At 42.8% G+C, this 16121-nt stretch overlaps 2 protein-coding genes across 2 annotated transcripts; both read left to right on the top strand.

The window, feature by feature from the left end:
• Positions 1-976: 976 nt before the first annotated feature.
• On the top strand, positions 977-4783 carry LOC116368198 (ladderlectin-like). Its single transcript, XM_031819126.1, has 6 exons — positions 977-1094; positions 2242-2329; positions 2671-2786; positions 3080-3271; positions 4306-4420; positions 4540-4783. The coding sequence occupies exons 1-6, from the start codon at positions 1080-1082 to the stop codon at positions 4629-4631; spliced, it is 618 nt and encodes a 205-aa protein (XP_031674986.1). The 5' UTR covers positions 977-1079; the 3' UTR covers positions 4632-4783.
• Positions 4784-13194: 8411 nt separating this feature from the next.
• Positions 13195-15497, top strand: LOC116368197 (ladderlectin-like). Its single transcript, XM_031819124.1, has 4 exons — positions 13195-13277; positions 14410-14497; positions 14839-14954; positions 15267-15497. Exons 1-4 carry the CDS (start codon positions 13263-13265, stop codon positions 15480-15482), a joined length of 435 nt encoding a protein of 144 aa, XP_031674984.1. The 5' UTR covers positions 13195-13262; the 3' UTR covers positions 15483-15497.
• The last annotated feature ends 624 nt before the right edge of the window (positions 15498-16121 follow it).

Below are 16121 nucleotides of genomic sequence, written 5' to 3'. Positions count from 1 at the left end.
TACATAGCCCACCTATAATTTAGCCCAAACAACTACCTCTTTCCCTACTGTATTTATTTTATTTTATTTATCTATTTATTTTGCTCCTTTGCATCCCATTATTTTTATTTCTACTTTGCACATTCTTCCACTGCAAATCTACCATTCCAGTGTTTTACTTGTTATATTGTATTTACTTTGCCACCATGGCCTTTTTTTCACCTTTACCTCCCTTCTCTCACCTCATTTGCTCACATCGTGTATAGACTTGTTTCTACTGTATTACTGACTGTATGTTTGTTTAACTCCATGTGTAACTCTGTGTTGTTGTACAGTGGGGCAAAAACGTATTTAGTCAGCCACCAATTGTGCAAGTTCTCCCACTTGACAGAGGCCTGTAATTTTCATCATAGGTACACTTCAACTATGACAGACAAAAAAATCCAGAAAATCACATTGTAGGATTTTTAATGGCTATATCTTGGCCAGGTCGCAATTGTGAATGAGAACTTGTTCTCAACTTGCCTACCTGGTTAAATAAAGGTTCAATTAAAAAAAGAGAAGAAAAGAAATGGCAGCCCAAATAAATGCTTCACAGAGTTCAAGTAACAGACACATCTCAACATCAACTGTTCAGAGGAGACTGTGTGAATCAGGCCTTCATGTGTTATTTCACAGTTTTGATGTCTTCACTATTATTCTACAAAGAAAATAGTCAAAATAAAGAAAAAGCCTTGAATGAGTAGGTGTGTCCAATATATATATATGTTCACTTTTTATAGATTTGTTACATTTTCACAAAAGTTGTGCTATAATAGTGGACCAATAGAGCGCCTGTAGCACAGGCAAAGATATTTTTCCAGCACCCCAATTGAAAATAACATTCATTAAAAGTACCCTGCACCAACAAACTTCTTCCCGTGGCTATACGTTTTGTTTTTTGCCCTAACACAACACAGCTGATTCAAATGATAAAAGCTTGATGACTAGTTGATTATTTGACCGGTTAAAGGATGAGAGAGGGAGGGGTCTGACTGGATGGGTCCTTAAAAAAGGAGAGCAGGAAGCAGTATAACTCAACTCACAAACAGAGCGCTGACATGACCAGACTACAGGTGAGAGTTCAACATAGTCATCTAGTACTGTATCTGCTTTCATCCCAAATGGTAACCTATGTGGTGCACTACTTTTGACCAGGACCCATCGGGCATATGTGACCCTGTTCAAATGTAGTGCGTTACATAGGGCAGGGGTCTCCAACAGGTCATAGTAGTTTGCCAAACAATTCAGATTTTAAAAAAATATATATTTTTTCACGTGTTCAACTGTCAAACAAATCTCAAGTATCAGACACTGCAAGTTACTAAATCAACACGACTTGACGTTATCCCACCTCTGGTTAGTTAACTATTGGCTTAAAACGTCACATTTAAAACCATATCTGCCAATTTCCAGCAATATTGCCTTGTCGCTCACTCCCTGTGTAGCCAGTTGATGCCTAGTGGGTTGCCAGATTCTTTCACAACTAAGTATTAACTGCAAGGTATACTTGTCAAAAGTATAGAAATGGTATCTTTTGTTATTTGCAAACCTTGCCATGAAATGAGCATCAATTGGCAATACAGAACCATCGCTAGTTACTTTTCTTCCAGACCTAAAAGAAATGGTATTCTGATGTGATTTAAGCACTGCCATGGACTCAGAACATTACATTTTGTTCTCCATTACCAATTGTAATTGAGTGGCAAACCAGGAAATTGAACTGAGAACATTTATGAAAATGGCTGTAATTTGGGGTTTAAAATCACAGCTTTTTTTATAGGGCCCCTTTAGTAGTTTATTACTCATTTTACTGTGTCTATTGCCAGACCGGTACACTGAAGAGTTGTAGGGCAGAGAAGAATGAGCCTATTTGAAAGAAGTCGCTTGCGACGTGTGTATTAATAAAAGGTAGCTCATGCCAGGCAAGTTGAGTCTCCTGCTCTAGAAAAATGTACTTTACCAGCCAATTTCATTTGCAAAAAGGTGACTTACTAGGTGTGCCATGCATCGGGGTTAGTTATCTAGGGTGCTGTTTCGGGGAGAACCCAAGAGCATAGACTTCTCCTTATTCCCGTGTGCCAGGCTAATCTACTCTGTGGTGGAAGAGATGATACCTGGTATTCCTTAGCCCTTCATTAGTTGAATGTGTTAAGTGGACTTGCTGGGGTACTCGAGGAGAGGTTGGGGAAACACTGATGGCTTATCTCGTGTGTCTCTCAGGAGACTATCACCATGGCGATGTTGACCCTTCTACTGCTTCTCAGCGCTGCCTTTACACTGGGCGACAGAATGACTGCGCGCATAGCAAGTAAGAGTCAGCCTCACACTTTACATCACGAGTGTCAAACGCATTCCACGGAGTCTCTTGCATCTGCAGTTGGCTTACCTTTCAATGAAGACCTAGACAACCAGGTGAGGGGAGTTCCTTACTAATTAGTGACCTAAATTGATCAATCGAGGGAGGAGCGAAAACCTGTAGACACTCTGTGCTCTGTGGAATGAGTTTGTGCTTTACATCATTGATTGTGTATGTTTTGTTGTAGTGTGGCATGACTGATCTCCAAATGTTATTTTTGATGCAAGGGTCAGTCTGGACTATCCTTTAAAGTCGGCTGCAATTTCGGAACCCTCCCTGTCTTCTCCTTTCAGATGATTTGGTGACATTTGCAGCAGACCAAAGAAACCCATGCCCCAGAGGCTGGTTCCAATTTAATTCACGCTGCTTCATGTTTGTCAAAACTGCAAGGACATGGCCCAATGCAGAGGTATAATGCTTACTTAGTTTTTTGAGTTAAAGGTGCTTTGGCCTTATTTTAACAGGCGCCTCATGTAAAATACTGAACGTCCCCTTAATATGCTGTAATTGCAATTTTCTATAGGCTTTTCAATATTGTGTGGAGTTGGGCCCTCTTGTATATTAGAACCCTCAAGGCATGGGTTAAGACTGAGATGAACTAATTCCTATATTTGAGATTCCAGAAGACAAATTCTCAGACTGGACAACTGACTAATGCTTCCATTATGACATGTCTTTGTCTCTGTGTACTGCTTGCTCTAGCGCCACTGTCAGTTACTTGGACAAAAACTGAAGCCTGTGTACAACACTGTAAAGTACCTTGGCGCAAACCTGGCATCTGTGCACAGCTATGAAGAGTCCCAATTTCTACAGGCGGTGGTGTTGATCACGACTGGCAGTTTCCCTCTTACCTGGATTGGCGGATTTGATGCTGTTCAAGCAAAGGTGGAAAAGGTACCCAAAGTGAAGATGCCTTAATACTTAAGACTAATAAAACCATCAGCTCGGAGTAGGTGTTAAGACACTGGTCAGACAACTCTGTGCCAGGAGTAATCAACTGGCCAGTTTCTCAGCTGGTAATGACCACAGTTTGAGGTACCGCAGAGGAAAGATTGACATTCGCAACTCGAGTTCTACGTGGAATTTGGATATTACCATTTTAATAACTGTAAATTGCTTTGGCACAGTAGGCATGAAGTTACTTGCCTACCTTTTAACCAGACACTATTCAAGTAAACATGGCCCAATGTCATCTCTTTAAACTGATATTAATGTGACTTTAAGTATTTAGGCATGTGACCTATGCCTCGTGAAGTCATTGTCAAAAGCAAAAGAAATACTGTTGGTTGTAGGTCTAGATTTGAGTTGAGCATCTCGAAATATCCAGAGCAATTGCCACAGATGATCCATTAGATGATCCATTAGATGAACCAGATACTCCATTGGCCTCTAACGATGTGAAGAGTCTGCAATGTCGGGCAGATTCGAGGGACAGGCACAACTCGGAGAGAAATGTTTTTCTCAGTTTCTGGCATGTCATGTGTGCTACTTGTATCAGTACTCGTAACGACCTAAGCATTACAAAACGTATATATTTGCTCAAATAAGCCATTATGTTTTTCGTTAATTAAATTTGCCATCTTATTGACGGCCATACAAAAACGAGTTGCTTGGTGACCAGGAAAAACGCTACCCGCTTGAGAAGGCAGATTTTGGGCTTATAGTTATCCTTCTCGCTTCGCCTCTTCCTCTTTGCTATGGCGCAGAAACGACTTACTAGCTGTCTTTTTCTAATTTTGGGATTTCTAGAAATGTGTATCAACACTTGTGTATTTTTTTCACCCAACAGTTCCAGTGTCAGTCTGCACGTTTTGCTAGTGGTGGCTTTTACCGTTTTGTTGGAGGAAAGACCATGAGTGTTGTATTTTAGAAATTGTTCAGCAAGCACATGTAACATTTGATACTGAGATCTCACTACTTCCACACAGGACAGGCTATGGTTCTGGAGTGACGGCTCCAAATTTGATCACGAGAGCTGGGCTGAAGGGGAGCCGAATAACAACAATGGTGCCAGAGAGCCATGTATTCATTTCAACTTTGGAGGTACATTATCATTCATCAAATTAAACTTTTTTGAGTAAGTTTAACAAATAAATGTGAGCTACTTTTCTCTTTTCGAGTGTACATCGAGAGGTAATTTCTATTTCGTGTTTCCTCTTAAGCTGAAAACGGCTGGAACGATGTCTCATGTGGAAAGAGCTATCCCTCCGTGTGCTCCATAAGAACCTGTTTAATCCTTCAAACTGTCAATTGAAACAGAAAATGCTACTCTGGTGTCAGCATCCTAACTGCAAATGTTTCATGTTATAGTGAATTACTTTGAAGGTATTTGTTGCTGTAAAATACATTTGACTTGTTGTGTAACTATTGTAGCTTGTTGTCAATAAAACTGGTGTACGTATTTAATCTCATGAGTCGTTATTTAACATTGCTTCACTTTGTTTCTTGAAGATGCAGTCTGGGTGTCCAGTGGGCATTTCAATTCTTTGATCCATTGTTTCTTGAAGAATAGAATTCTCTTAGGACCCAAAAAGTTGTAAAAAAAATGTGGTCTCACTGTCAACTGCGTTAAATTTCAGCAGACTTAACATGTTTAAATATTTGAGATTCAAAAACAAACATAAACTGAACAAGTTCCACAGAAATGGAATGTGTCCCTGAACCAAGGGGTCTGTTAAAAGTAAGTCAGTGTCTGGCCGCATTAAGTACTGCAGTGCATCTCCTCATGGACTGCACCAGGGTTGCCAGTTCTTGCTGTGAGATGTTACCCCACTCTTCCACGACGGCACCTGCAAGTTCCCGGACAATTCTGGGGGGGAATGGTCCTAGCCCTCACCCGCCGATCCAACAGGTCTCAGACGTGCTCAATGGGATTGAAATCAGGGCTCTTCGCTGGCCATGGCTGAACACTGGCATTCCAGTCTTGCAGGAAATCACCCACAGAACTAGCAGTGTGGTGTATTTGATGCTGGAGGGTCATGTCAGAATGAGGGAGGAGGATGTCTTCCCTGTACTGCACAGTGTTGTGATTACCTGCTATGACAGCAACCTCAGTCCGATGATGCTGTGACACGCCGCCCCAGACCATGACGGACCCTCCACCTCAATCGATCCTGCTCCAGATTACAGGCCTCGGTGTAACGCTCATTCCTTAGACTATAATGCGACTCCGACCACCCCTGGTGAGACATATCCGCGACTCGTCAGTGACGAGCTTGTTTTGTTTTTTTGCCAGTCCTGCCTGGTCCAGCGAGGGTGGGTTTGTGCCCATAGGTGACGTAGGCAGGTCCTCACCGGCAACAATAGCATCAAATAGTCCCCGTGATATGCAACTGTTCAGGGAAGTCAGGAACCAATACGCGAAGGCCAGCTTCTTCAGGCAGAAGTTTGCATCCTGTAGCTCCAACTCCAAAAAGTTCTGGGACACTGAAGTCCATGGAGAACAAGAGTGCTATCTAACCTCCAAACGAGCTTCAATGCCATACAACACTCCTTCCGTGGTCTCCAACTGCTCTTAAAAGCTAGTAAAACCAAATGCATGCTTTTCAACCGATCGCTGCCTGCACCCGCATGCCCGACTAGCACACCACCCTGGATGGTTCCGACCTTGAATATGTGGACATCTATAAGTACCTAGGTGTCTGGCTAGACTGCAAACTCTCCTTCCAGACTCATATCAAACATCTCCAATCAAATCAAATCAAGAGTCGGCTTTCTATTCCGCAACAAAGCCTCCTTCACTCACGCCGCCAAGCTTACCCTAGTAAAACTGACTATCCTACCGATCCTCGACTTCGGCGATGTCATCTACAAAATGGCTTCCAACACTCTACTCAGCAAACTGGATGCAGTCTATCACAGTGCCATCCGTTTTGTCACTAAAGCACCTTATACCACCCACACCTGCGACTTGTATGCTCTAGTCGGCTGGCCCTCGCTACATATTCGTCGCCAGACCCACTGGCTCCAGGTCATCTACAGGTCCATACTAGGTAAAACTCCGCCTTATCTCAGTTCACTGGTCACGATGGCAACACCCATCCGTAGCACGCGCTCCAGCAGGTGTATCTCACTGATCATCCCTAAATTTTAATTATTCGCCTACCTCCTCATGCCTTTTGCACACATTGTATATAGACTCCCCCTTTTTTTTCTCTACTGTGTTACTGACTTGTTAATGGTTTGCTCCATGTGTAACTCTGTGTTGTCTGTTCACACTGCTATGCTTTATCTTGGCCAGGTCGCAGTTGCAAATGAGAACTTGTTCTCAACTAGCCTACTTGGTTAAATAAAGGTGAAATAAAAAAATGAAAAACAAGACCTCAGTCCAGCGCCTCTCAGCCTATTGCGGACAGTCTGAGCACTGATGGAGGGATTGTGCGTTCCTGGTGTAACTCGGGCAGTTGTTGCCATCCTGTACCTGTCCCGCAGGTGTGATGTTCCGATCCTGTGCAGGTGTTACACGTGTTCTGCCACTGCGAGGACGATCAGCTGTCGTTCCTGTCTCACTGCACGGACAATGCAAGTTAATGCCCTGGCCACATCTGCAGTCCTCATGCCTCCTTGCAGCATGCCTAAGGCACGTTCACGCAGGGACCCTGGGCGTCTATCTTTTGGTGTCTTTCAGTAGAAAAGCCTCTAGTGTCCTAACTGACCTTAATTGCCTACCGTCTGTAAGCTGTTAGTGTCTTAACGACAGGTGCATATTCATTAACGTCTGGAAACGGTGTTTAAACCATTGACAATGAAGATCTGTGAAGTTACTTGGATTTTTACAAATTCTTTGAAAGACAGGGTCCTGAAAAAGGGATGTTTCTTTTTTGCTTTATTACTCTACTAACACTAATGTCAACGAATAGTGTGTGTGTAGCTTTCAAAGTTGAAAATTATCACGTGGATGTCAGAATGCTGTGTGAATATTAGTGTCACATATCCCTACTCCATCCGTTCCCTGTGGGGCAGTCGTTTGGTTTGTAGAATCCCAGAATGTAGCTTTGCGTTTCCAAACTCTCGCTGGGTTTAGACGTGAGTACTTATTAGAGCCAACTGTATTAGACTGTTCTACCTGCAGCTATGGTACCTGTTCATCGGACGTGCTGTTTTCGACTCTCTCTCGACCTCAATGCTCGGCTATGAAAAGCCCACTGACGTTTCCTCCGGATGTGCTGACCTGTTGCACCCCCTACAACCACTTATTTGACCCTGCTGGTCAAATAACAGCTTGAACGATCTGAACTTAATGGCCATGTACTCTAATCTCCACCCGGCACAGCCAGAAGAGGACTGGCCACCCCTCAGAGCACGGTTCCTGCCTTTCGAGGGAGGTTTTTTTCCCCCCTAGCAACCATGCTGCTACATCTGCATTGCTTGCTGTTTGGGTGTCTGTATAAGCATGTGAAATCTTCTGTAAAAAGGGCATTGGAAATGCATTTCATATGGAATCGCATGATGCTCAGTGTGTTTATTCCCTCCGTGCACAGCTAGCTAGTATAATTGTATCACAGTAATGAGGTGAAGGTGGCGGCAATACCCATTAGGGTCAGTAAGGGAAGAAGGAGGACGTGCTTAACTCAACTCCCTTCCGTAAACCATTAAAGGTGCTTGGAACCAAAAATAGATTTTTGTTTTGTATGATACCCATCAAGGACGAGACTGGCGAGGCCACCTCCAAGACTATGGTGGACATCAACACCCAAGGTCATCCTTGAGTGACCGAGGTCATGAACGCTGGAATGTATTTATTTATTTTTTCTTCCATGGTACATTGTCAATAGAGATCGCTTTCCTACCCCCTCCTCCAGGTTTGGTGACTGGACCAACCAGACCCTCAAGACTGCCATGGGCAAGTCCCTTTATTTGGTACCAGGAAGGATGGGAGAACAACCTGAAGGTAAGTCTCTCTTTGCACACGACAGCAGCATCCAGGCCTCCACCTAGTACGGAAGGGAGCCGCAGCTGTTGACTGAGGTAAGCAATGCAATTGTTATTGCACATACTGTAGTCTTTCAAATGTTTGAATAACGTACTTTCTGATCACTGAAACCCCACCTGATATGTTTGAACCAGATCAGAACGCCTTGGAGGACCACCTTCCTAGGAAATATAATTGTATTTATTCCTGTTCTCAATCAAGGTGAGACTGGACAAGGCGCAGGTGGAGAGCTACAGGAGCAGAATCGAGAAGGGGACCAAGTGCTATGACTTCTGGGCAAATGACTTGGTTTGGAAGAAGGACGAAAGGAAGGCGAGACCTGGGGAAAACCTCGCTGCTCTTTCGCTCCTAGCTGGGGTCACCATCTGTTAAAGTGAAAATTTAAAATCTCAAACATTTGCATACAAAACAACCTGAAGCTACTTCAAATCAAATGTATTTGTCACATACACATGGTTAGCAGATGTTAATGCGAGTGTAGGGAAATGCTTGTGCTTCTAGTTCCGACAATGCAGTAATAACCAACGAGTAATCCAACCTAACAATTCCAAAACTACTACCTAATACACACAAGTGTAAAGGGATAAAGGACATGTGCATAATGATGGTACAGAATGGCATAGGCAAGATGGTATAGAGTACAGTATATACAGTGGGGAGAACAAGTATTTGATAACCTGCCAAATCGGCAGTGTTTCCTACTTACAAAACATGTAGAAGTCTGTCATTTTTATCATAGGTACACTTCAACTGTGAGAGACGGAATCTAAAACGAAAATCACGTTATGATTTTTAAGTCATTAATTTGCATTAATTACTTAAAGCAGGGATTTTAGCCCACTCCTCCATACAGACCTTCTCCAGATCCTTCAGGTTTCGGGGCTGTCGCCGGGCAATACGGACTTTCAGCTCCCTCCAAAGATGTTCTATTGGGTTCAGGTCTGGAGTCTGGCTAGGCCACTCCAGGACCTTGAGATGCTTCTTACGGAGCCACTCCTTAGTTGCCCTGGCTGTGTGTTTCGGGTCGTTGTCATGCAGGAAGACCCAGCCCCTTACTGAGGGAAGGAGGTTGTTGGCCAAGATCTCGCGATACATGGCCCCATCCATCCTCCCCTCAATCCGGTGCAGTCGTCATGTCCCCTTTTCAGAAAAGCATCCCCAAAGAATGATGTTTCCACCTCCATGCTTCACGGTTGGGGTGGTGTTCTTGGGGTTGTACTCATCCTTCTTCTTCCTCTAAACACGGCGAGTGGAGTTTAGACCAAAAAGCTCTATTTTTGTCTCATCAGACCACATGACCTTCTCCCATTCCTCCTCTAGATCATCCAGATGGTCATTGGCAAACTTCAGACGGGCCTGGACATGTGCTGGCTTGAGCAGGGGGACCTTGCGTGCGCTGCAGGATTTTAATCCATGACATGTTCTCAGTGTAACCTGTGTTTGCTTGTTTATGTGTCTGTCTCCTACCCTGTTCCCTTTAACTCTGCTCCTGTTCTCAAGAGCGCAGCAGTGCCTGGACTTTGCAGTCCCCCTTCCGAGACTGGCTGCCTGTTGAGAACAAGGGACAGGCAGAACCTCCCACCCACACAGCAACCACCTCCTCTATATTCCACAAACCAGAATTCAGTATTTTATCTATGATTGCCATGTGAGTGTACAGAAAATCAGTGGAAAAAAATTTATGACACAACTGTACCAAAAACGATAAACTTTAATGTATGAAAATATATTGACAGGTTGGGTTTCACAAGGTGTTCATTATTGGAAGCTGTAAGGTATCCTTTGATGGCATTTATTTGTTCCAGGTTATTCATTGTTGTATCCTTGGACCTACACCAGATGATTATATATGTATTCAACCACAAGGGTGTATTAAATGAGAGAGAGGGGGGGGGAATCATAATAGAGGACTACTGAAATGGTATTATTTCAGTGTAGATGAGGGCAGGTTAAATAAAAAGATGACAGCCAGACAAGTCAGTGACTGAATCAAAAGGATTTACATCTGAATGGAGTGGACATAAGCTTACTTTGTGATCTGTAAGGTAAGTAACTTTAATGTGTCAAGCAGAATACATGTTTTCTTTGCCATTTCCCGAAACGTAGCAACGTTTAAGACATGGATTTCATGTTGTAATGTTGACTTGGTACCCCAAAAAGTAGTTTGAATGAACGTTTCCATGTTACAAGCTAAACAAAGCTTGTTTAAACAGAGAAATTGTCGCAGAAATCAGCCTTGTTTGCATAGCGACGAAGAAAAGAACACAATTTAGGCTGTGATCTTAAATTCTAATCACTCCGTCGATATAGCAATGGACGCTAATAGTCGATCGAATCCCATTGTGACGCAGTGGGGGACAGTATTTGGCATGACAGGCCCCCATTGAATGTATTAGTCTCTCACTCATATAGCAAAATGTGTACAATTATTGGAAATTGGCTTTAAAACCGCAAAAATGTCTCTACACCTTATGGCAAAATGATGACACAATATGGCAGTCCCCGCACCACAATGTTCATTCCGTTGGGCATGCACAAATAGGTTGTTGATTGCGCTCACAGAAAAAAGTGTGTAACTTTCCCTTAATCAGATTCTAGTTTCCAAATAATTCATTTAGTGCAACGATTTCATTAATGTATCAGTTTTGATTCCACAAGACACGAGCCAAGCTGATTCAAATTGTTCAGCACCGCATGACGTTTCACAGTTCAGCACCAGGATGTGGATAGCACACATGACATCATTGCCATTACCTCACGCTTGGTTTTGCAGGGGTCCTCCAATGTGCAAAGAAAACTACCCAAATGAATTTCCCAAAAGGAATCTGGTACATATGTTTGTGTGAAGTAACTATTTGTTCATTCATTCTCAAAGGGTATATGGTAACAAGGCTTGTTGATGCTTATATACACATGCTCTGCTAAGACCCGCTCAAGCCAGTGTCAAAAAGCCTCAACTTTTTTCCAAAAGCAAATTCCATCATCTCATACATGCCAATCAGCCAACAGGCTTACATAGGCTTTTAGCAATTATTGTTGGGGTTCTTATAATGGGGTAGACTCTGGCAGAGAGAGAGAGAGGCACTATCGATGCTACTGGTCGATGTTTGAAAAGAATACAGGAGCAGTGTAGGAATGAGCTTAACAAAAATGGCTATTCCTGCAGGTGATATCCAGTCAAAAGTTTGGACACACCCACTCATTCCAGGGTTTTTCTTTATTCTCTACTATTTTCTACATTGTAGAATAATGACGACATCAAAACTATGACATAACACATATGGAATCATGTAGTAACCAGAAAAGTGTTAAACAAATCAAAATTGATGTTATATTTGAGATTCTTCAAAGTAGCCACCCTTTGCCTTGATGACAGCTTTGCACGCTCTTGGCATTCTCTTATCCAGATTCATGAGGTTGTGTTGTGGCAAGGTAGGGGTGGTATAAAGTAGATAGCCCTGTTTGGTAAAAGACCAAGTCCATTTATTTGACAAGAACAGCTCAAATAAGCAAAGAGAAATGACAGTCCATCATTGCTTTAAGACATGAAGGTCAGTCAATGCGGAACATTTCAAGAACTTTGAAAGTTTCTTCAATTGCAGTCGCAAAAACCATCAAGCGCTATGATGAAACTGGCTCTCCCGAGGACCGCCACAGGAAAGGAAGACCCAGAGTTACCTCTGCTGCAGAGGATAAGTTCATTAGAGTTACCAGCCTCAGAAATTGCAGCCCAAATAAATGCTTCACAGAGTTGAAGTAACAGACACATCTCAACATCAACTGTTCAGAGGAGACTGCGTGAATCAGGCCTTCATGTCAAACTGCTGCAAAGAAACCACTCCTAAAGGACACCGATAAGAACAAGAGACTTGCTTGGGGCAAGAAACACGAGCAATGGACATTAGACCGGTGGAAATCTGTCCTTTGGTCTGATTAGTGTGTCTTTGTGAGATGCAGAGTAGGTGAACGAATGATCTCCGCATGTGTGGTTCCCACCATGAAGCATGGAGTAGGAGGTGTGATGGTGCTTTGCTGGTAACACTGTCTGTGTTTTATTTAGAATTCAAGGCACGCTTAACCAGCATGGTTACCACAGCATTCTGCAGCGATACACCATCCCATCTGGTTTGCACTTAGTGGGACTATCATTTGTTTTTCAACAGGACAACGACCCAACATACCTCCAGGCTGTTTGACCAATAAGGTAGAGTGATGTAGTGCTGCATCAGACCGCCCTGGCCTCCACAATCACCCAACCTCAACCCAATTGAGATGGTTTGGGATGAGTTGGACCGCAGAGTTAAGGAAAAGCAGCAAACAAGTGCTCAACATATGTGGGAATTCCTTTAAGAATGTTGGAAAAGCATACCAGGTGAAGCTGGTTGAGAGAAGGCCAAGAGTGTACAAAGCTGTCATCAAGTTTAAAGGTGGCTACTTTGAAGAATCTAACATATATTTGGTTTCGTGTAACACTTTCTTTGGTTACCTCATGATTCCATATGTGTTATTTACAGTTTTGAGGTCTTCACTATTATACAAGAAAATAGTCAAAATAAAGAAAAAGCCTTGAATGAGTAGGTGTGTCCAAACTTTTGACTGGTACTGTATATATGTATATATGTTCACTTTTTATAGATTTGTTACATTTTCACAAAAGTTGTGCTATAATAGTGGACCAATAGAGCGCCTGTAGCACAGGCAAAGATATTTTTCCAGCACCCCAATTGAAAATAACATTCATTAAAAGTACCCTGCACCAACAAACTTCTTCCCGTGGCTATACGTTTTGGTTTTTGCCCTAACACAACACAGCTGATTCAAATGATAAAAGCTTGATGATTAGTTGATTATTTGACCGGTTAAAGGATGAGAGAGGGAGGGGTCTGACTGGATGGGTCCTTAAAAAAGGAGAGCAGGAAGCAGTAGAACTCAACTCACAAACAGAGCGCTGACATGACCAGACTACAGGTGAGAGTTCAACATAGTCATCTAGTACTGTATCTGCTTTCATCCCAAATGGTAACCTATGTGGTACACTACTTTTTACCAGGACCCATCGGGCACATGTGACCCTGTTCAAATGTAGTGCAGGGGTCTCCAACAGGTCATAGTAGTTTGCCAAACAATTCAGATTTTAAAAAAATATATTTTTTCACGTGTTCAACTGTCAAACAAATCTCAAGTATCAGACACTGCAAGTTACTAAATCAACACGACTTGACGTTATCCCACCTCTGGTTAGTTAACTATTGGCTTAAAACGTCACATTTAAAACCATATCTGCCAATTTCCAGCAATATTGCCTTGTCGCTCACTCCCTGTGTAGCCAGTTGATGCCTAGTGGGTTGCCAGATTCTTTCACAACTAAGTATTAACTGCAAGGTATACTTGTCAAAAGTATAGAAATGGTATCTTTTGTTATTTGCAAACCTTGCCATGAAATGAGCATCAATTGGCAATACAGAACCATCGCTAGTTACTTTTCTTCCAGACCTAAAAGAAATGGTATTCTGATGTGATTTAAGCACTGCCATGGACTCAGAACATTACATTTTGTTCTCCATTACCAATTGTAATTGAGTGGCAAACCAGGAAATTGAACTGAGAACATTTATGAAAATGGCTGTAATTTGGGGTTTAAAATCACAGCTTTTTTATAGGGCCCCTTTAGTAGTTTATTACTCATTTTACTGTGTCTATTGCCAGACCGGTACACTGAAGAGTTGTAGGGCAGAGAAGAATGAGCCTATTTGAAAGAAGTCGCTTGCGACGTGTGTATTAATAAAAGGTAGCTCATGCCAGGCAAGTTGAGTCTCCTGCTCTAGAAAAATGTACTTTACCAGCCAATTTCATTTGCAAAAAGGTGACTTACTAGGTGTGCCATGCATCGGGGTTAGTTATCTAGGGTGCTGTTTCGGGGAGAACCCAAGAGCATAGACTTCTCCTTATTCCCGTGTGCCAGGCTAATCTACTCTGTGGTGGAAGAGATGATACCTGGTATTCCTTAGCCCTTCATTAGTTGAATGTGTTAAGTGGACTTGCTGGGGTACTCGAGGAGAGGTTGGGGAAACACTGATGGCTTATCTCGTGTGTCTCTCAGGAGACTATCACCATGGCGACGTTGACCCTTCTACTGCTTCTCAGCGCTGCCTTTACACTGGGCGACAGAATGACTGCGCGCATAGCAAGTAAGAGTCAGCCTCACACTTTACATCACGAGTGTCAAACGCATTCCACGGAGTCTCTTGCATCTGCAGTTGGCTTACCTTTCAATGAAGACCTAGACAACCAGGTGAGGGGAGTTCCTTACTAATTAGTGACCTAAATTGATCAATCGAGGGAGGAGCGAAAACCTGTAGACACTCTGTGCTCTGTGGAATGAGTTTGTGCTTTACATCATTGATTGTGTATGTTTTGTTGTAGTGTGGCATGACTGATCTCCAAATGTTATTTTTGATGCAAGGGTCAGTCTGGACTATCCTTTAAAGTCTGCTGCAATTTCGGAACCCTCCCTGTCTTCTCCTTTCAGATGATTTGGTGACATTTGCAGCAGACCAAAGAAACCCATGCCCCAGAGGCTGGTTCCAATTTAATTCACGCTGCTTCATGTTTGTCAAAACTGCAAGGACATGGCCCAATGCAGAGGTATAATGCTTACTTTCTACAATTGAAGTCAACTTAGTTTTTGAGTTTAAGGTGCTTTGGCCTTATTTTAACAGGCGCCTCATGTAAAATACTGAACGTCCCCTTAATATGCTGTAATTGCAATTTTCTATAGGCTTTTCAATATTGTGTGGAGTTGGGCCCTCTTGTATATTAGAACCCTCAAGGCATGGGTTAAGACTGAGATGAACTAATTCCTATATTTGAGATTCCAGAAGACAAATTCTCAGACTGGACAACTGACTAATGCTTCCATTATGACATGTCTTTGTCTCTGTGTACTGCTTGCTCTAGCGCCACTGTCAGTTACTTGGACAAAAACTGAAGCCTGTGTACAACACTGTAAAGTACCTTGGCGCAAACCTGGCATCTGTGCACAGCTATGAAGAGTCCCAATTTCTACAGGCGGTGGTGTTGATCACGACTGGCAGTTTCCCTCTTACCTGGATTGGCGGATTTGATGCTGTTCAAGCAAAGGTGGAAAAGGTACCCAAAGTGAAGATGCCTTAATACTTAAGACTAATAAAACCATCAGCTCGGAGTAGGTGTTAAGACACTGGTCAGACAACTCTGTGCCAGGAGTAATCAACTGGCCAGTTTCTCAGCTGGTAATGACCACAGTTTGAGGTACCGCAGAGGAAAGATTGACATTCGCAACTCGAGTTCTACGTGGATTGGATATTACCATTTATAACTGTAAATTGCTTTGGCAGCAGAGGCATGAAGTTACTTGCCTACCTTTTAACCAGACACATATTCCAGTAAACATGGCCCCAATGTCATCTCTTTACACTGATATTAATGTGACTTTAAGTATTAGGCATGTGACCTATGCCTCGTGAAGTCATTGTCAAAAGCAAAAGAAATACTGTTGGTTGTAGGTCTAGATTTGAGTTGAGCATCTCGAAATATCCAGAGCAATTGCCACAGATGATCCATTAGATGATCCATTAGATGATCCATTAGATGATCCATTAGATGATCCCTTAGATGAACCAGAACTCCATTGGCCTCTAACGATGTGAAGAGTCTGCAATGTCGGGCAGATTCGAGGGACAGGCACAACTCGGAGAGAAATGTTTTTCTCAGTTTCTGGCATGTCATGTGTGCTACTTGTATCAGTACTCGTAACGACCTAGCATTACAAAA

Source organism: Oncorhynchus kisutch, unplaced genomic scaffold (assembly GCF_002021735.2).
Source record: "Oncorhynchus kisutch isolate 150728-3 unplaced genomic scaffold, Okis_V2 scaffold1865, whole genome shotgun sequence".
In the NCBI taxonomy this organism is placed as follows: Eukaryota; Metazoa; Chordata; class Actinopteri; order Salmoniformes; family Salmonidae; genus Oncorhynchus; species Oncorhynchus kisutch.
This window is presented reverse-complemented; position numbering and strand designations above follow the sequence as displayed.

Excerpts from the sequence above, each read along its gene's own strand:
- LOC116368198 (XM_031819126.1), top strand. Across the intron at positions 3,272-4,305 it reads TTCAAGCAAAGGTGGAAAAG|GACAGGCTATGGTTCTGGAG; the intron begins GTACCCAAAGTG and ends ACTTCCACACAG. Across the intron at positions 4,421-4,539 it reads TATTCATTTCAACTTTGGAG|CTGAAAACGGCTGGAACGAT; the intron begins GTACATTATCAT and ends TTTCCTCTTAAG.
- LOC116368197 (XM_031819124.1), top strand. Across the intron at positions 14,498-14,838 it reads AATGACTGCGCGCATAGCAA|ATGATTTGGTGACATTTGCA; the intron begins GTAAGAGTCAGC and ends TTCTCCTTTCAG. Across the intron at positions 14,955-15,266 it reads GGACATGGCCCAATGCAGAG|CGCCACTGTCAGTTACTTGG; the intron begins GTATAATGCTTA and ends TGCTTGCTCTAG.